This window comes from Anopheles funestus, chromosome 3RL, assembly GCF_943734845.2.
Source record: "Anopheles funestus chromosome 3RL, idAnoFuneDA-416_04, whole genome shotgun sequence".
NCBI classification, from domain to species: Eukaryota; Metazoa; Arthropoda; class Insecta; order Diptera; family Culicidae; genus Anopheles; species Anopheles funestus.
Window position 1 is genome coordinate 33,770,857 of NC_064599.1, and position 19,718 is coordinate 33,790,574.

A 19,718-nucleotide genomic window follows, 5' to 3' on the forward strand; every position below is an offset into this window, starting at 1 on the left:
TTTATACACTTGACCACATGTCGGCGTGGAATTTATTTCAGATCTTAACTCATTGTCCCGTAATTTATCGTTAAAATATTACCGTCCGTTCATCAGCTAATGATAACGGACCCTTTGGAGGTTGTTTCGTGCATTACCGTGGGTTCGTGGCGTCGTTTGCAACATGCGTCCCCTACGAGATGCATGCACTTACTCAACAGTCCCGAAATCACAACAATGCCGGCAATGATCGAGGAAAGCCGAACAATGAACTGAGCAATACTGTCCCGATCCTGGCGGACTAGCACGCGCAACGCAGACATATCATACTTGAAGTAGAGACCCGCTACACCTTGCATTCCCTTATCGATATCTGAAAGGAAAGAAGAAATAACAGGCAGCCGTTTAGTAATCTTCGGTTAATCTTCCTGACTCGCGTGTGGGGCCACATCGTGCCGTACCAGACCAGACCGTGGCGTCCTGCAGCGACATGCGTCAATGTGTGGATCAAAGTGGGAAAAGAGCTTGCACGGGTCGTAAAATGCAAACGTGTGCGGTAATGGAAATCGAAATGCGTTTTAGTTGATATAACCTTAAGTGCGAGAGACCGTCCGACAACCCGTCATACCGTCTCTGCGAAAGGTACTTGTGCTCTACCCCACCCGATGAGTTTTATCATTACAAAAAACGAGCGATTCGCATTATCGATAGGCTTCAACCAAAAAAAGAACAGGGATTTGCGTTTAAGTTTGAAGCAATAGGGTGTGTTATTCTTCTTCAACGGTGTAAAATTGGACTCCCTTTTGGTACCACATACACACTGCACGCGGTCTCGTACACCTCACGATATCTATCAGTTTGACGGATAAAGATTAAAGTATAGATATGACGCGGGAGAAGCCACCCCTGCTGTTTCGGTGGGCAAATCGGTGAATTCGTGCAATGCGCACCAGAAGTTAAGCTTCAGTGATCCGGTACTGTTCGTTCAGTCGTGTTCGGACCGTACAACCGTCCATCCGTCCAACATTGCAGTAGTGTGCCCGTGCTCACTGTGAAAGAATCCCGTTCCAAAATAAAAAAAAAATGGCCGGATTCTTAAAGCAGTTTTCCTGCATTCTGTGCAGTAAGTGACATAGATTCGTGCGCATAAATGTGGTCAAGATTAAAGGGAAAAAAATCCATCCCATTTACAGGTATGATGCTTCTGTTCTGCGGAGGTATGCACATCGGTTGGAGCATAACGCACTTTAACATGAGCGGCAACCAATGGGCGGTCGGCATCTCGGTGGACGAGTATCGCTTTGCCATACTGTCCTTCTTTACCGGCTGTGGCTTTATCCTACTGATTGTGGCAGCCACGAAAACGCTACTGCCGACACGCGTCTGGATTATGCTGTCGGCGTTCTTTTTCATGATCAATGGTGTGTTTTTCGTCGCCATGCCTACCTACTATGCAGCAACAGTGGCTACACGGATTGTAGCAGGTGAGTATAGGAGCTGTAGCATACTTTGATCGCAAGGAACTAATTGGCATTGTTTCTCTTGTTTGTTAAAAGGCTTTGGACATGGCATCTGTCACGCGGTTTCGATAATCTACGTAGGCGAGATTGCTTCACGGAACTATCGTGGCAAACTTGTTGCTATGCTAGTGTCTAGCATAATTGGTGGCATCGCACTGTTTACCGTCCTGTCCATGGTAACGACCAATCCGATTTTCATCGTGGAACCAAATATGCATGCAAACCGTGCCGTCGGTATCGTCATCCTATCGCTCAGCACCTTCGCCCTGCTGATGGCCTGGTTCCTGGTGATTGAATCTCCCCTGTATACGCTCACAACATCCGGCAACGAAACGCTGGCCCGTACCAACTTGATCAAACTTCGTGGCCTATCGATGGAATCACCCTCCGTAATGGACGAGTTTGAGGATATGAAGACGCTCGCTTCGGAAAGTGAAAGCCTGTCACCGTTCTTCCTTAGCCAAGGCAATTTCCCACCATTCCAGCTGGTGCTGCTGGTAAAGTTAGCCAATCTGCTGTTCTTCAATTACTCCATGAACACTGCCAAGATGTCGCTAATGTCGCTCATGTTTACGCTGACGCTGTTTACACACAACTGGGCGCCTCCATTGTTGATGTTGAGCAAATTTGCTGGTTCAGTGTTTGCTATACTGATCATTGATCTGTTACCGCGACGGTTCATGTATGGCATTTCGTCCACCTTCACCGGTACGTTTATGCTCGCGCTCGGTATTATACTGGCAACGTACGACGTAGTGGATTCCTGGATACCTCCATTCCTCTACCTGGTGGCCGAAGTTTTCAACACCTTTGGTATGTTGCCTGTGTCGGAAATTATGCTTTCGGAAGCCTTCCCACCGAAAAAGCGTGCCCTTTCCGTGTCGTCCATACTGATTTGCGAGTACGTCGGTCACATGGTGGTGTACATCATCTACTTCAACGTACCAAGCACGCTTACGAACACCTACATCAAGACGCTCGTATTTTCGGGTGTGATTTTGCTCAAGTGTGTCATCGCGGTACTGACGATACCGGACACACGGAACAAATATCCTCGGGAAGCTGTTCACATGTATATGCACAAGAAAAAATAAAACTAGACAATGTCGTAAACAATATGCAACTCTCAGCCAGGCCAAGGTCCCTTGTTTTCTTGTTCCATTTGTTTTACCTTGGTTCAGCAATTGTGCAATGTGAAATCGTGGGCGGCTTTTTTGCGTGTTCGATTAAGTCAAAGGTAAAGGGTAAGTCTGGTCCAAAAGTCTATTTTTCTGCGATTGCGTAGCGTTATCGCTTAACGACGGCAACATCGATATCAGGTAAATCTGTTCTGGTTGATGTATTGATAAAATTCAAACATAAAAAAAGATAAACACCAACCTTCCACTCACCCCCAAAACAGTTGATAACCCTGATAATGATGAATAACATTTATGGCACGCGCGGTTTACTCACCGATTAGTTGTAAATTCTCTCGCACAGTATATTGGTATGTTTTGGAATGTGAATAAAATTTTTGCACATCCGTTGGAACAATTTCAATGAAATACTGCATCATTACTTGACCTACGGGCGTAAGGGTGTAGAATAAATATTTTTAAAAAATAAAGACAATTCCAACCAGGCATCACGAACCGAAATTACCATTATCGAATATTTTCTCATCGCCTTCGAGTGGATGGATAATACCGGCGGTATGATCGCCGAAACTAAATCTGTTGATTCGGTGCGAAAAGTTGGTCTGCGTGTTGGCAAAAATGCTATTCAAATGAATGTGACCACGGGAGAAGTGAATTGTTTTGCCCACGGTGATATGAAAATTGCCTGCAACCTGCAACGATAAGTGTGATAAGAAATGGAACATTATCAGCCCATTGCAAAGCTTCTAATTTCCTTCTTCTTTACCGCTTACCTTGTTTAGCGTAAGCACACCATGAATGCGGCATGCATCGTGCGGTTTGGCTGGAATGATTACACGTTCCGGCATGCTATACACCACGGCATGGTCCGATTTGTACAGTATCTCCGCTATCGAATGATATTCATTCCGAAGGTACGAATTGTGATGCTGCATGTAGTCGAAATGTACCCGTTGGCTGGGACAGAGCTCAAACCAAGTGTCTTCCTCTTGCAATATACCGAAGGAAAACACATTTTGATTTGTTGAGTCTAAAATGTCGGCACCGATCGCTAGAAAGAGGCATCATATTGTTTGCACATTAGCATCGGCCGGCCGATTGGGTCGACGTGGCACAACTTACACTTGCACGGCATAGCAACCGTTAGGTCGATGTGTACTTTAAGCTTCGATTGTAGATCCGTGTCCGGTACGAATGTAAACACTAACCGTGAGTCCATGTAGTACGATACTTCATGGTAGATTAGGAACAAAATTACCAATCGGCTGATCAACGACACTGCAATGAAATGTAGCGAAAAAAAAACAAACAAACAATTGATACATTGTTACAAAAAAAACTGATTATGCGTAATTACATGTTCCACCGACTCGTGTTGCTTGTACAAATTCTTCTTTTACTTTGGGAAATGCATCCAGCCGAGAAACAGCATCCAGAGCCTGTTTAACACCTCTATAGCGAAGCATATTTTATATTTAAAAAATACTTTTCTCGTTCTGTATAGCCGCAGCTGAAATTGCGGCTTTTTTTGGAATTTTTTTCTTGACGCAAATGTTTCGCTTTGTTTGTTTTTATTTTCTCTCTCTCCCGAGCAGCTGTTACATACCAAGGTATGTAATCAAAAGTCATTGTCATACACACCTTGGCAATGTTTAATCAACGCGCATTGCTACCAACAGAGCGAAATGTTCAACGATTTCCTTCTAGTGATGGGAACAACCATTATGGTTCGGAACCGATTTAATTTTTGTTCAAAAGTTTGGCGAAAAACATTTTAGCGAATAAAGTGTAATAATTTTTCAATATGTTTTTCATGTTGGATCAATAAGCACATACCCAGATTCTTATACAAACTTTCAGAAATGTATTTTATTGTGGTAGTGCAATAACAATTATCACAATATTAAGTAAAGAAAAATATTGCATTTTCAATAGAACAACTAAACACAATACAAAGATATTAAAATGTTGGTTGAATTTAATGTTCCATTGTTAATTGTAACGTACATCTTGCGCTGAAAATCTGAAAAAGCTGAAAAAACTGTTGAGTTCATGTGAATGCCACTTTTTGTTTGTAAAATTTATGATCGATTTCATCCAAGTAGGTATGAAAAAATATCTTTTAATTCAAACCAGCATATTTATTCATCCATAACAGCATTTCTTAAAACGGTAGCCAACAAAAAAGGAACACAAGTAACGCGGATCACCGTATGGATCGGAGCGACGTGACTCTGCTGGAACGGATCCATGATACGTTTATGTGGTATGCCCAACACTAGCTCTTTCTTACTTCAACAATCGCCGGAAAAGCCATGGCTCCCGTGGTAGGTTAAAATAAATACCAAAATTTCTGTGTTTTTGCAAAAGTTTTGTAACTAAAAGTACTCATCGTGAATCGTAAATCAGGCTTCATCACAACTGACTACGAATCGAGCCGTTTGTACTGTGCCCAAAGCGTCAAATTGTTGTCTAAATGTGCACCCCTAATGCACGTGTCAATGTGTACGATTTGCTCTTCACATGGAAGGCGACACTGTCGCACTTTGCTCGTACGCCTGTGTACCGGACGATTCATAGCTTACGTTGTGATGATAAATGCGGCGACGCGGAGAGGATTGTTGTTGTGATTATTATTAATATTAACTGACGAGGTACTTGTTTTGTTCGTTTACATAGGACAAGGCAATGAATGCGGTGAAAACCAAACCTACTGCGACGAAGCCGACAGCAAAGAACGTGCTTCGCGGAAAGAATCCTATCAAGAAGAAGCGTGAGCATCTTCGATATGGTATCGACTGCACCAACATCGCCGAGGACAACATCATGGATGTAGCGGACTTTGTAAGTATACCATAGATCAATGCCATATCCAACGATCCAATAGATGATTTCTTAAAATTTAATTATCGTTGTTGTTACAGGAAAAGTATCTGAAGGAACGCTTCAAGGTGAACGGTAAGACCGGCAACTTGGGTAACAACGTTACTTTCGAGCGTCAGAAAATGAAGGTGTTCATCAACTCGGATGTGCACTTCTCCAAACGCTACCTCAAGTACTTGACCAGGAAGTATTTGAAAAAGAACAGTCTGCGCGATTGGATCCGTGTTGTGTCCAACGACAAGGATGTGTACGAGCTGAGGTACTTCCGCATCAGCTCTAATGACGACGACGAGGAGGAGAATGAGTGAACCCCGGAAAGTTAAAGCGATGAAGTGATTGGTGAAATATTATGTAAATTCATTTACGTGAAAACCAATACAGAGATGAATAATTGCAACATAATTTGCAGTTTTCATTCAAAAAAAAAAAAGTAAGTTTGTTGTGTTACAGTAGTAAGTGCCCCCGAATCCGAAACGGTGTCGTGAGTTGAATGGTTTTTCCTTTTGCATCTTTGCTCAATCACTACGGTATTGCGGTGAAAAATTGTTATTTGAATAAGAGGACCTTAAAGGATTATTAAATGCCGATAATGCGGACTCTTAAGAAATTTTATGTTCAAGGTACATTTCGATTTACTTATGCACGTCGTTCTGTTGATTTAAGATCACAGTACACATAGAAGCGGTAGAGTCTAGATCATCATGAGTGCAATAGCAACGTGGTTCTCTCTAATTAGCGAATCCTTTGAGTCGATCGTAGCCATGGTAACCACAATCATTATGAAGAAATGGCATTAAAGGATGTCGTGCTGGATGTTGCCAACCATTCGAAGACGAGGTGTCGAAGAGAGTAGACGTTCCAGAGTTTCACCAGTTTTCAAACAAAGCATTCTCCACGGGTGAGTTCAATTAGTTCAAATTCAAAAGTCAGTAAGTTTTGGAACCTACTTTGAATTCTGAGTCTTTCCATTGCGCAGGAGCTTCATTTAAAGCACTGAGCTGCTTACAACGTAAAAGATCGCGGTGTTGGATTCGAAACTAAAACGGAAACAGAATCATAGTAGCATCTTCCAGTTGCTTTGAAAAAAAAATCAAATATGTACAGTAGGATGTCGCAACATCCTCCTATACAATATACAAGATGTCCGTCGTGCCTTGCGAAGGTACATTTCGTTCTCAAACTGGCGACAGAAATATCTGCTGGAACAGCACCAGTCATTCAGTGCCAAGAGTGTCGTGAAGAATTGCACATCATATATGTTCCTGGATTAAAACAGGAACGGATTTGGCAAGTACAGCGAGAAAAAATGTACAACTACATGCCAACCTACGAAAATGTGATCAAATGTAGGACTTGCGGTGTTCCAGAAGGGTTTAACGTCGAAAGAGAATGTTTACCATCGACATTTAAATGCAAAGAGTGCCATGAATTATGGGTCTTCGTAGCTGCCGACGAATAATAACAATCATACAACAATCTTAGCGTTTCCCTATGTTTCATCACAGCGAAGGTAATTATTGATTGATGGTAGTAATACATACTTGCCTTACATTACTCTAGCCACGCGAGTAATGGGCAGCCAAGTTCACTAAATTATTTTGTAACTCTGCTTCATCGGATAACTCAAGTCATGAGAGGTGTACATTGAACGTGATTTATTCTTTTACCGAATAATGTTCTGACGTGCTTACAACGAAATTTGCGTAAAACGCACACATAAAACCATTCCATTTTATTGATAGCAATGTAGGTTTAAGATAGTTAAAATATTGTTTCGTAACAATCACATTCTCATGCCCCTTTCCAGATCCTTGGATAAATCAAACTGAAGCAACACAATCAGATAAGATGTAGCAGCACTGAATACCTACAATTAAAAAAAAAAACCTTTCTTTTATCCGCTTCTGCTACCCAACAATCTAGCAATGGTACCGAAAAGATGAAGGTAAAGTCCAATTTAAACAAACCGCTGCCATCGAATAAAGCGAACCTTTTCCTATGCAGCAGCTGAAGAGCGATTGCTTTCGAACGTTCGAATAGAGCTTGATCGTCGATAAAATAGTTTGCCTTGTACTGCAGAAGCTTGTGCAGCAGAGAAGCTGATTTGAAAAGCTGCAAATAATATAATTCAAAATCGAAGACATTGGGTGGTAAATGCGTAAATCGATCATTACCTCATTATGGGTAGCAGCACATACAACAAGCATATTGTAGATCAGCAGACAGGCAGGAATGCACTCGAACGCATACCGGCATGCTCGTAGTATCAGATCTAACATTTCATAGTTCCAAAACAAAAGCTGCAACGATAAGCATAAATTACAACTTATGAATATTTCATCCTTGTGTTATAATTCGCCTACCTTCGTTTCGATAAAGAATCCGAACAGCGTATTAACGAACGTAACCGTCACGATGGCAATGATCTGGAGCGAGTACGCACGGTTGATAAATTCTGCCAGCTTCGCTACGTTCTCGTGAATGACAAACATGTATGTGAGCCGTTCGCCACTGATTAGCTCATGTTCCGCAATGTACGACCGCCGTTCAACTGGATACACTTTGTTGACAGCTTTCTTTTCACCCGTGGCCGGAACATTCGGAGTCGATTGTCTTTGCAAGCTGTCCAAAAAAGCGTCCAGCATCCTAGTAAATCGATAAAGATCGATCCATTTCGTGTTACAATCACAAGCGTGTTAAGGGATGCAAGTTGTTTTAGGTTACCAGTTTAGCTTCGTTACAATGCATTCCGTTGATTTGACCAGTGTTGTAAATTCCAAAATCGTCACATGGAACATCCACAAGGGATACAGTATGGCGACGATTGCGAAATAGCGTGCTTTACTGTAAGGAAACAACGAGCATATAACGTTTGGCAAAACTACCCGAACGGATGTGTTTAAGGTGTTTCCAATGCAAAGCATATTACTTGTACTGTGCGTAAGCTTCGCAGAGCGATAACACGAAGAGCAATCCGGTTGATAGCGGCACGATAAAGCATTGCTTCGCCGGCACCTGCATGTTACGGAATTGATAGTACCGATCGTTTATCTTCGTGTTGCTACACTGAATGCCTTCGACGTAGACACATTTCATACGATCTGTATGCAACAACGATGCGTAACAGATGATCGTGCCCAGTACACCAGAACAGACTTGTGTCATGTATGCTACGAGGACAGCAGAAGGAGAAACACAAATATAGCTATTGCATGAAAAAAGCATGTACACAAATGGGCTTTATACCAAAGTTAAAAATAGTTGGGCTATTAGGACTAAGGTCGTATATGTACGTATTTTCCACCACTGCTTTGTAGAACCCGACAAGATAGCCACCGAACAAGACGATACTGTACAGCAGACGCATAATGGAAAGCGAAGGTAACCGTCCATCCGCATCCGCTTCGTAGGAATTGTACAGCTGTAATCCAATAATCTGTAGTTAAAAAAGTAACAAAACGCGCAATACACGGTTAACATAAGATCTTCTAGTGAGTTGATAACATTTGTACAAACTTTTGACCAAACGGTCGAATAAGATGGTGATGGGTTTTCCATGCTAATAGTCTACAGTTACCGGGTGCTTAAAACTCTTAGTCTATGTCACCGTTTACCGACCACCGAACGAATGTATTGGGGGGAACAAACAGCTATGAGACTAATGTGCCCAATACGCATTAGCTAATTGCATCATAAATAATTATTCGTATAGCAATATTGTGGAAGGAATCGAAAATGCAATACAGTCAACATAGGAGAGACATGTACAGATGACTAAAACTATTTCTATTCGATAATATTTATACTGCTATTTGTTAGTGTCCATTAGTGTAAGTACATTGCATATTATTATTTGTCGCACTACGACACCATAGCGGCATAGTCCTCGTTATGACTGCAACACCTTTTTTGCTGTAACGCTACAATCACGTGTTTGAAGTCGCGGCCATATTAACAACATCAAATTAAGCTTCACCTTAGTTAGTGATTAGTTGAGACTACGTTATCTAAGTGAAAGGTTCAAAAAGGCTTTACGATATAAGTTGTTCGGTATCATTTTAAATCCATTACTAGTCCACGTGTTTTGTCATTGCATTCCTCCACTGTTCTTTAGACACATTCATGGCCAAACATTGTTCCAAAAAGATCTTAATTCTTTAATTTTTAACAGTGTTCATGCCTCAGAGGTTTATGTGAAAGTAAAGGAAATATAAAAGATTTAAATAATACTTGCTTTGAATGTTGCGACAGGTACATTGAGTAGGAAAGTTGCCTCAGACTGTAGTATTACTGGCGATAGTGATCCAAGAAATTTGATCTTTTAGACAACTTAATTTTGAGAGTATGATGGAGTAGATCACGATTTAACGGAAATCGAATTTATTAGTCAATCAGTTTTTTTGGACAATTTTGAAAGAACTTTATAAAAAAGCTTTTTCTTCTTTAGATATATTTTACAAAAGTATCCTTTACTGTAGATGTAGCGTTTAAAATGGATACGAAAAGATACGCGTTTTCCTTCTATTGAGAAATAGGTTTCAATCGTGTTAAATATGGGCCAACTAACATCTGGACGGATTTGGTAAACTATGGCCAAAGTAAACGTTTTGTATGCCAGTATAAATATTAACCCAAAGAAAGGAGATTTCGGTCAATATGATGATTTCATTACAAGTGCAATTCTACCATTTAGCTATAAATATTGGTTTATTATTCCCCTTTTTTTGGAAACGCTCTCCACAACCCATCTCAAATCGGTGGGAATTTCCGACAAACCAAAAACCCGAATTAACATCATAAACATAAGCCCGAAGCGGATTTGGAGTAGCACACAGTTGTTCGGTTTTCTTCAAGAACAGTTAAATGTGTGCATTATCCGTTAATATTTTGCAAGTGACACTTCAAGCTGGTGCGCTGAGCAATGATAAGATCAGACGCGCGAATTGCGGTTAAGTGTCCGCTCGCTTGCTCCATCAGCCCGGAGGAAGTAAATTGGCAGATTTTTCCCTTTTTCTGTTTTCCAGCTTCGCTGTTCTACTTCGCCGCACCACCGGAAAACATTGTCGATTTGTTGAGCTGGGTAAACCTGCGTTCTAGACATATCGCTTTCCATGGTATTTTGGTTGCGAATGGCGAATCCGTCGGATGGGTGATACGACCATGTGGAGAAAGCTGGTAAGCTGTGTGCTTGCTCATCGAGCACCAGCTCTTCGACTTTTATAGCGGGATGCCGGTCATCGAAACCGGTGGGAATTGATTCAACGTCTCGTGCATAAATAACCAAACCATCCCCAAAGTCCTCATCCCCCCCCACCCGGCGGTTTGTCCATTTATCGCGTGTGTCGTTCACACAGACAGAAACACCGGACGTCGCGCCGCGAGCATAAACTTCCAACCGTATGGACGATCTTTTCTAGAGCACACATGAGACTTTCTCAACGCGCGAATAGAAAGTAGCGAGCTTTGATAGCACGGAGAATGGTGGCCACCTGTTCCAGGGTATATCTGGATGAGATTGGTAACATTGAAGGAGAAGATCTCTCCAACAGTCGCGATCACCTCGCGATCACCATTCGCGGTGTGGCTCACCACCGCGGAAGGCTCACGAGCTTTTTTTTTAGACCAACGCGATCATGAGATCATGAGTGCGAGAGACTTGGACAATGGTTCTCTTGAAGAGTACGTGGTGCGTGAGCGCACATCTTAATCGGCAAACCATCGAATGGTCAACTCGAGAGTAGCATCCCCAGATCGGCCGTTTCAAGTTCAATGTCAGTAGCATTGTGAGAGGTGATCGAGCCAGAGGGTTGATTGGTGCTATCCTGACCACTTTGTGTAGTAAGTGCATTCAAATATCTTTGCCAAATTCTAAGGACGGAAAACAATTTTCCAACCCGCAGGGCATTAACGATCGATCCGGAAGTGTTAAATTCGGTTTACTATGGTACACGATCTATTGGTATTGGAAGTGGAACGACCACTTCCAGTTCTCAGCTGGCGACGGTTTGATCCCCTTATTTTCGATCTGTCAACTTAATTTAATATGCAAAGAAGCGCCCCAATAACGGAACGTATGACGATCGGTTGGCGATCAAGTGTGTGTATTCGAAAAAGTGTGCCAAAGAAATCGCCGTTTACGTCACGACGGAACTGCATCGACCGAAAGCTCGCTCCTTGCTTTCCCGGGAAGCAAGAATCATTTCCACACGCTTCGTACCTCCCGCGTGGATCCACCGACACGGGTCACGGAAAAACATACGCGACCCGAAGAACACTCCGGACGGAGAGTTTAACGGTTTTTTTTGTGTGTGTTGTTTTCCTTTCCATTTTCTTATTCTTGCCTCCAACATTCCGCCTTCTTTATCTTCACAAAAATATGCCCTTCGGCGCCAATTGCACATGGCGGCGGTGGTGGTGGCTGAGATGGTGGCGCGGCATTATTTTACCGTTGCGAATGATCGCGTTCTCTGTTTTGTCTTTAATTATTTACTAAATGTTTCCGTTCTATCGCGGAGTATATTCTGGTAGCTAGGCCGCTATAGCCTGGCCTAGCCGGGGCTCAGCGGCAAATAGGTGCGCAGTTTAGGAAATGAATGCAATTAAGAAGATTAAACATTCTTTCCAGGCCGTGTGAAAACTGTGTCCCCCCGCAGGGTACGCGTGTCTCTGACTGGCTCACTGGAGGAAGAGAAAGAAGCAGTACAACAGTTAAAAGAAAAGGCGCTGAATGCAAGGTAAAGAGAAAGCTGTCCGGAGGAGAGAACCTCCCGTATGTACTACATCGAACATAATCTTCACCCGTTGTCGGGTTTTTGCTGTATTTTCTCTGCATTCTCAGCTTTCTTTTGAGTGTTTGTTTCGCCAATAGCAGCAGCCCACAGGCCCGTGCACATACACCTTTTTTTTGCAGCACCAATGGGGAGTTTACGGATTTTGTTGTTTGCTCTGTCACTGCACGGCATGCTGGTACACGGTGCCAAGCTTGGCGGTGGGTCATGCAAAAATTGTAAAAATAAGTAAGTAACCCACAAACTACTGCTTCAAATGGACCAAACCGTGGGCTTTAGATATTGATCGACGAACTGTTTGTTTTGCGTTTAGAAATGCACCAACCAACAGTCAGCGATTAATAGCGAGCCCCATTAATCTGCTCAATCCCGACCGGTACGAGTTCTTCACGTTGGACGATAAAGGAAAGGTGGTAAAGCGCATCATGACGTTCAAGGAGATACAGAGCATCGTGGCAGGGAGTGACATCACGGAGGTGAAGCTGTTTGCGAACAAACACAACAACGATCGTATCGTGTCTAGTGTCGTTTCAAACGTTCGGAACGTTCTTAACAATGAGCTAAACCTGCTAAATGGGCACGACCCAGTTGAACAGGCCGAGCTACCAATATCCGATGTAATCAATGCCCCGTACGAACCTTCTGCTACCGCAACAATGTACGACGTGTTGAACAAGCTTGGCGAAAGTTTGGTAACAGCAACAACGAAAAGGACGACGACTGCTAGACCAGCAGTGAGCGCGGAGCAAACAACGGCTTCGACAACAACGATCACTACGATACCACAACCTGCCGATGCCATCATTACGCAGATGCCGAATACATCGACCGAACGATTGACTACACGTGTCATGCTAAAGACGACACCGAAACCAAAACCGGTAACTGTGGCACAGCAACTTAAGGAACAACCAACCGAACTAACAACCAGAACAACGTCGACTACGATCAGACCGACGAAGACAAGCGCAACGGAACGAACCACGGTGCGGACTACTTTGCAACCTTCGATGGAAACAACAGTGAAGCTTCGTTCTTCAACCGTACGACCTACGGAACGAACAACAACCGAGCTTCCAACGATAAGATTCACAGACAAGCCAACCGTTCAAAAAACTACCCAACAGCCAACAACTACTTTCGTCCAAACGACTCGCAAACCTACGATAAGTTCTACCGGTCGGCCAACAGAAAGTCCGTCCACTGTACAATCGATCAAGCACTCGACAGTAGGCCGCTCGACAACAACCGAAGCACCGATGCTACTTAAGTGGGCTGAAACATCACTGGCCGCTGCCGTACGGCTTACGACGGAAGCACCAACAGTGAAACCTTCCCGTCCTTCGACCACTTTAACTTCCCCAACGGAAGCACCGATGTTTAAAGAAGCACAACCTTCCACAGCAATGGTACGATCAACGGAAGCACCAACGAGCAGAACGTCGGAAGTGGCATTACCGATCGTTAAGACAACGGTAGCATCTTTCACGCAACAGACAGCGGCTCCCCCATTGGAGCATCCGCTGCTGACGGTTTCTACAGTAAAACCTACCACCGAACCACAATCCGTGGAACATTCGTCCCAACGATCGGAGGAGGTATCAGAGGATGATAATTTGGTTGAATATTCCACCGAACAATCGTCCGAAAAGTGGACCGACGATCACAGTGGTTCGGGTGAATCTTTCACAACCTCCGAAGAAACATCCACCGGAGGATCGACCCAGATCGTATTAGATGAAACGGAACCGACTGTTAAAACTGTGTTAAAACTGGCAGTGGAAACGGTGACGATGGATGTACCGGACAGTAACATCACAGTATCTCCCGTTGGAGGTAGTAAAATTGCACCAACGCAAGAATTGTCTACCGTACAGGAGGAGAATCAGGATCAAACCGAGGAGGCAGATACCTGGAAGGATTCGGAGATAAGCGCAGACGAAAGTAGTTCTACTGAGCAACTATTCCAGACTACCGGTGGTTTAAGTACCTGGTTTATGGATCCCGTAACGCAACTTGCTACTACACCGCAGAAGACACAAGGCAGTGATCACAGCGAAGTGTCCAATGAATACTTGGAAACCACGTTTGCTACAGGAAGTAAATTAGATGATGCAATTGCAACCACAACGTCGTTCGAATCCGATAGCTCAACGGTGCAAGATTCTACCGGTTACAGTGATGAACAGTCGGAAGAGATGCAACTTACTACCCTGAACCGTTACAGTGAGGAATCGACGACAACAGCCAACAGCGGAGAGTCGTATTTCTTGCAAACCGATTCAGCGCAACCACAAGATACATCCACCATTCCTTCCGATGCGCAGCACGCTATACATAAGATAATTGAATCGTTGCAATCGATCAATGATCATTCGGCAAGTGACGAATCAGAAGAGGTAGACTCACAGGAAACCGGAGACCCGGGAGATGTTCCCAGCATGAGCTATGATACGGATGCGCAAAGTTCGATTAATGCCATTATTCAATCGCTTGGCCAGGGTGCGCTGGGTGCTGCTGGTGGCGAGAGTGCGATCTTTCCTATCACAACCGAAACAATCACCACACCGAATGTGGAGCACACAACGTTAATGGAAACAACGGCGGTGAAAATGAGCACACCAAGTGCGGCCATTGCTACAGAAACCAGATCACCCGTTACGAGTACACCTGCAGCTAGTACGACGTCTACTACTTCTACTACCACGCCGACGCTACCTGTACTAAAAACTTCCAAACCTGCGGTAATGATAACGGAGAACGCGGATACTACGAGCAATTTCAACTACAATACTAACATAATGGACACGATTGAAAAATTCCTCAGCACCTTCGCTAGCCTGCCGAAGGAGAACTCATATGCGGCGAACCTTACGGAGCTGAACATACTTAGCGATTATCCTGCCGAGATTAACATGACCGATTACGTCGATCGTACGGCGACGGTAGCATCCGTACTTAAGTTTCCACAATCGGGCGTTTCGGAAGTATCGGATATTACGAGTGAAGTGGAATCGCTTGAAGAGGTCACACCTACCGAATCGGATCTGATGCTGGGAGAGCAGCAACCCATCCTAAGTGAAACTGTCGCTTCTTTCATGAAGCTCGGTGAAATGCTCACCATGGGTGCGCAGGTAAGCTCTACCGAAATCTCCATACCGGTGCAGCTGGAAGTGAAAACCGCCGTCGATGAGGAGGAAACGGAACTGTTGCGCTTCTTGTCGATCTGCAGCAGCTTGGGAGCGAACGTGTACGATTCGCTCACCGACGCATCGAACGCTCGATCGATGAGTGAGCAAAGTTTGGTTTATTCACCATTTGCCACGATCACCACACTGTCTATGCTGTTCCTCGGTACACGTGGCACAACAGCCGAAAGCATCAACAGCGTGATAGGGCTTGACGAGATGACCTCGTTTAATCCGCACCTGTTTTTCAAATCGATCGCCGAAGACCTCACGCCGAAACATCGCCGAGCGGTGTATGCACGCGAAGGTAATGAGATCCTACCGGACTCGACGTTCCAGCGAACCTTGCTGAGTGACGAATCGCGTGGCGGTTTGCAGCGATTCTTCAAGGCACGCATTCAGGAAATTTACTCCACCGTTGCGGAAACGGTTGACTTTCGTCAGAAGGACATGCTGCTGAGACATATGAGTGGGGACTTCCCGCGCGAGTATGTGGACACGCTGAAGCACTTGCGCTCGCCGTTGGTGTCGATCAGCAGAAATCGTTATCGCGTAAGTTGACTAACGGAATGATGGTAAAGCAACGTTTGTATTACACACTCTTTCTCCATTGCAGCATGAATGCAACGGCGCAGGTACTACCTTCGGTACGATGTCGTTTAACCAACGTACCGATCGTTCCCCATCGGTTGTACCAAGTGTAACGTTCCGGTCCGGATTTTCGACCGGCTATTCGAAGGTTCTCGACGCTACCATCCTTGCGTTGCCCGGTTCGACAAGTAATGTGTCGGTGTACTTCCTAAAACCCTCCTCCACCGCGGCAGGCATTAGCGAACTCGAGACCCATCTCCGGAACCAGAGCATATCGAACGTGCTCAAACTGTTCCCCGATGAGACGGTGCGTACTGCTTACACTGAGGTACAGCTGCCCCACTTCACACAGACCACCATCTTCAACATGACGGAAAGCATCCAGCAGCTGGGATTGCAGAACCTGTTCGAACCAAATGTGGCCAACTTTAATGGGCTGCAAGATTCGTCTACTTCGAACCTATACCTGTCGGAAATCATACAGACCGATTCGTTTGCGTTGTGCGGTGGTAGTAACGTTATGGCCACCCGTACCATACCGTTGCGTAGTTTTTCTACCAATCTGATTAAACATATCGGTCAAACTATTGGCGATCGAACGAGCGATCGTACACCGGGAAGATTGATGAGGCGCAAACATCGTAAGCTTGCGTTCCACAACCGTTCGGCTTTCGATGGTTCGAATACGCAAAGCAAGCTGGTGTTTGATGCACCGTTTTTGTACTTGGTAAGACATAACCCGACTGGGACTGTTCTATACATGGGACGTTTTGTAGGTAATGTTTAATAATAAATGTTGAGTGTAAGATCTTACCTTGTGGGAGCGTGCCGTACAGCTACGAAGCTTTCCAAACTAATATCACACACGCCTTATCACTCGGGACGGGAAGTATAAAGATTCAAGGGACACGTGTTTCACCGCATTTTGTGCAAATTGCTTTCATGAAACTGCAGCTGCTTTACCGCCATTCAAAATTCAATACGATGCACGTTGACACAAATGTCAGTGTGTGTGTGTGTTTGTTTGAAAGGGCATGTTTGACAGTTTGGTATGTTTGCACCGGTGTACACAACGAAATCAAAACAAAGCGCAGCAACATGTCGATCGACACGGAAGGGCAACGATTGATGGATAAAGTTTTTCCCATTTTCCAGAACAATGTAAGTTGGGTTTTGTTGGGATTTAGTGAAGTAACGCATTACGATCCATTTTGCCGGTTTTATCCTTTCAGTTAAAAGCAGAACCAGTTACCCAAGAGGAGCTCGAACAGTTGCACCAACGGCTACAGCAACAGAAACTGTTGGCGTACGTGTATGAATCGTTCTTTGTGAAAATCGACAAAATAATCCAGCACGTTGTGGTGCCACAGTTTTGGTCCCGCTTCTTACCAGCCCCAGCACCGAAAGAATTGCCCCGGGCAACCTTCGTACAGTTCCACAGTGCAGTGAAAGAGCTGTACGAACAGTTCGCATTCTTTCGCCGACAGTTGAAGCGGCTGGAAAAGGTTTGCCCCACAAAAGATGTGCCGGTTATGAAGCGGAAACTACCGAACGAAGTGTTGGTGTTTTGCCATCACTTGCATGCTTCGTTGCATGCACAGTTGCCGGAGGATTTTAACGATATCGTGTACCGGTTCTATGCCATCGCTTTCCGCGTGTTCATTTACAGCCACTTGCAGGATGGCGATGAGTATATGGATGTGACGGAAACGAATCGGTGTATGGCATGCAGTATGCACAGTAGCGACTGCCAGTGTCAAGCCATCGCGGATGCGTTCACCAGCACGAACCGATATCTGGCCCTGATGGGAATGCTGGATGATATATCCGGCCATACATTGAACCAGCTGATACAGGAACGCATCGATGCGAAGGTGAACGAAACGAAGGAAAACTACGCTACATCGCATATGGACCACCTGGAACATTGGCTTGACACCGTGGTAATGCAATGGTTGACCCGCATCTACAACAAAGGTTCGTTACAGATCAAACCGGAGCACAAAAGTTTGCAGCGTAACATTGCGCAGATACAGAGCAAGTTGCTGATCTACATGTACGACAGGTACGCCAACATGATCGTCGATCAGTTCTTTGAGATTATCATCAACTTTCCCATGTCGCGATCGGCAGTTGATGATCTTAAGCTGTGCCTGGGTAAGATTAATTTGAAACGCTGTTTTGTGACCACCGTGCGTGAAATGTTGCGCGAACGATTGCTACACCCGGGCGTGGATACACCGGACATACTGACCGGGTATGTGGCCGCACTGAAAACGTTGGCTCATTTCGATCCGAGCACGGTATTGCTACGTTCGATTACGAAACCGATTAAAGAATATCTGCGTGGCCGGCCCGAAACGGTACGGTGTGTCGTGACCAGCTTTACCGGTGATGGTACTTCGGACCTGGGGGAAGAACTAGCCAAAGGTGAAACTGTGAAGCCCAAAACGCCCAACAGCGATAAGCTCGATGATGCGGACTGGCGAAGTTGGCAACCGGATCCGGTTAATATGGCACCGGCAGCACTAAAATTTATTGCCTCCGATAAGCGGGCGGATATTATCTCCATGGTGGTCGACATTTACGGTAGCAAGGAAATATTCGTCACCGAGTACCGGAACTTGTTGGCCGAACGGTTACTATCCCAGGTGGAACTTAGCATCGAGAAGGAGGTTAAACATTTGGAACTGCTAAAATCACGGTTCGGCGAAAATATGCTGCACAGTTGTGAGGTGATGCTGAAGGATATAACGGAATCGAAGCGTATCAATGCGCACATCCTTTCGCCTGATTCGGGTGCTGCGGAGGTGGTCCCTAGCCAAGTATCTGCCCTAATCGTTTCGTCCCAGTTTTGGCCCACGTTCCGGAAGGAAACGATGGAACTGCCCGCTTCGATTAAGGAAATGTTTGAAAAGTACACGAAAGCGTACGAATCGTACAAGGTGAACCGGACGTTGCAATGGACCCCACTGAACGGGAAGGTTACGATCGAGCTGGAGCACAATGGGAAGATACAAGAGATGCAAGTCACACCTACCCAGGCAGCTATCATTATACATTTCAGCGAACAGCGTAAGTACACTTCCTCTGGTCCTAATCTTAGTAGCCGGGGTTTTGTGGATAACATTATGATGTACCTATTCTTTGCACTTTTAGCGCAATGGGAGTTGGACAGCTTAAGCCAGAAAATGAACATGCCCCCGATTGTGCTGCGTAAGCGCATAGTGTTTTGGCAAGCGCAAGGTGTAATACGCGAAACGAAGGAAAATTTGTTCGTGCTGTTGGACAAAAGTGCGGAAAGTGAAGTTTGTTCCGATGCGATCCCAACCCAACCGAACGACGTGTGCGAGGAGGAAGAGGCAGAAAGTGCGATGGAATCGGCAAGTGATCAGCGCGAAGAAGAGCTGCAAGTGTTCTGGTCGTACATCGAGGCAATGCTGACCAACCTGGACTCGTTGCCGCTGGATCGTATACATCAGATGTTGAAGATGTTCGCTTCCCAGGTAGACTTTACGCAGGACGAGCTGAAGCATATCCTGCAGCGCAAGGTTCGGGAGCACAAGCTCGTATATGCCGGCGGTGTTTATCAACTTCCAAAGTCGTAAGAGATAGCACGACATACCTATC

General features: G+C 44.8%; 6 protein-coding genes across 10 annotated transcripts; 4 read left to right on the forward strand and 2 right to left on the reverse strand.

Annotated features, from left to right (window-relative positions):
• On the reverse strand, positions 1 to 4,463 carry LOC125770571 (endoplasmic reticulum-Golgi intermediate compartment protein 2). 2 transcript variants are annotated; one of them, XM_049440295.1, is made up of 6 exons: positions 3,996 to 4,463; positions 3,761 to 3,916; positions 3,412 to 3,689; positions 3,135 to 3,330; positions 2,955 to 3,065; positions 1 to 352 (listed from the first exon to the last, which is right to left on the reverse strand). In XM_049440295.1, exons 1-6 carry the CDS (start codon positions 4,102 to 4,104, stop codon positions 93 to 95), a joined length of 1,110 nt encoding a protein of 369 aa, XP_049296252.1. In that variant the 5' UTR covers positions 4,105 to 4,463; the 3' UTR covers positions 1 to 92. The 2 variants fall into 2 exon arrangements, with proteins under 2 accessions (XP_049296252.1, XP_049296253.1); XM_049440296.1 differs by having other exon boundaries at positions 3,144 to 3,330; positions 3,996 to 4,459.
• On the forward strand, positions 775 to 2,623 carry LOC125770568 (uncharacterized). 2 transcript variants are annotated; one of them, XM_049440289.1, is made up of 3 exons: positions 775 to 1,102; positions 1,173 to 1,463; positions 1,536 to 2,623. In XM_049440289.1, exons 1-3 carry the CDS (start codon positions 1,063 to 1,065, stop codon positions 2,591 to 2,593), a joined length of 1,389 nt encoding a protein of 462 aa, XP_049296246.1. In that variant the 5' UTR covers positions 775 to 1,062; the 3' UTR covers positions 2,594 to 2,623. The 2 variants fall into 2 exon arrangements, with proteins under 2 accessions (XP_049296246.1, XP_049296245.1); XM_049440288.1 differs by lacking the exon at positions 775 to 1,102 and having other exon boundaries at positions 1,129 to 1,463.
• A 385-nt stretch (positions 4,464 to 4,848) lies between the features above and the next one.
• LOC125770574 (60S ribosomal protein L22-like) lies at positions 4,849 to 5,839 on the forward strand. The gene is made up of 3 exons (XM_049440300.1): positions 4,849 to 4,965; positions 5,318 to 5,482; positions 5,563 to 5,839. Exons 1-3 carry the CDS (start codon positions 4,954 to 4,956, stop codon positions 5,827 to 5,829), a joined length of 444 nt encoding a protein of 147 aa, XP_049296257.1. The 5' UTR covers positions 4,849 to 4,953; the 3' UTR covers positions 5,830 to 5,839.
• A 1,244-nt stretch (positions 5,840 to 7,083) lies between these two features.
• Positions 7,084 to 9,429, reverse strand: LOC125770570 (putative gustatory receptor 28a). 3 transcript variants are annotated; one of them, XM_049440294.1, is made up of 7 exons: positions 8,768 to 9,426; positions 8,451 to 8,691; positions 8,246 to 8,365; positions 7,885 to 8,167; positions 7,720 to 7,821; positions 7,454 to 7,633; positions 7,084 to 7,388 (listed from the first exon to the last, which is right to left on the reverse strand). In XM_049440294.1, exons 1-7 carry the CDS (start codon positions 8,886 to 8,888, stop codon positions 7,305 to 7,307), a joined length of 1,131 nt encoding a protein of 376 aa, XP_049296251.1. In that variant the 5' UTR covers positions 8,889 to 9,426; the 3' UTR covers positions 7,084 to 7,304. The 3 variants fall into 3 exon arrangements, with proteins under 3 accessions (XP_049296251.1, XP_049296250.1, XP_049296249.1); XM_049440293.1 differs by having other exon boundaries at positions 7,696 to 7,821; positions 8,768 to 9,424; XM_049440292.1 differs by having other exon boundaries at positions 7,454 to 7,821; positions 8,768 to 9,429.
• Positions 9,430 to 11,295: 1,866 nt separating this feature from the next.
• Positions 11,296 to 16,964, forward strand: LOC125770560 (uncharacterized). The gene is made up of 5 exons (XM_049440277.1): positions 11,296 to 11,359; positions 12,147 to 12,255; positions 12,360 to 12,537; positions 12,623 to 16,049; positions 16,114 to 16,964. Exons 3-5 carry the CDS (start codon positions 12,437 to 12,439, stop codon positions 16,873 to 16,875), a joined length of 4,290 nt encoding a protein of 1,429 aa, XP_049296234.1. The 5' UTR covers positions 11,296 to 11,359; positions 12,147 to 12,255; positions 12,360 to 12,436; the 3' UTR covers positions 16,876 to 16,964.
• A 185-nt stretch (positions 16,965 to 17,149) lies between these two features.
• Positions 17,150 to 19,716, forward strand: LOC125770564 (anaphase-promoting complex subunit 2). The gene is made up of 3 exons (XM_049440284.1): positions 17,150 to 17,249; positions 17,321 to 19,163; positions 19,248 to 19,716. Exons 1-3 carry the CDS (start codon positions 17,187 to 17,189, stop codon positions 19,694 to 19,696), a joined length of 2,355 nt encoding a protein of 784 aa, XP_049296241.1. The 5' UTR covers positions 17,150 to 17,186; the 3' UTR covers positions 19,697 to 19,716.
• Positions 19,717 to 19,718: the final 2 nt, after the last annotated feature.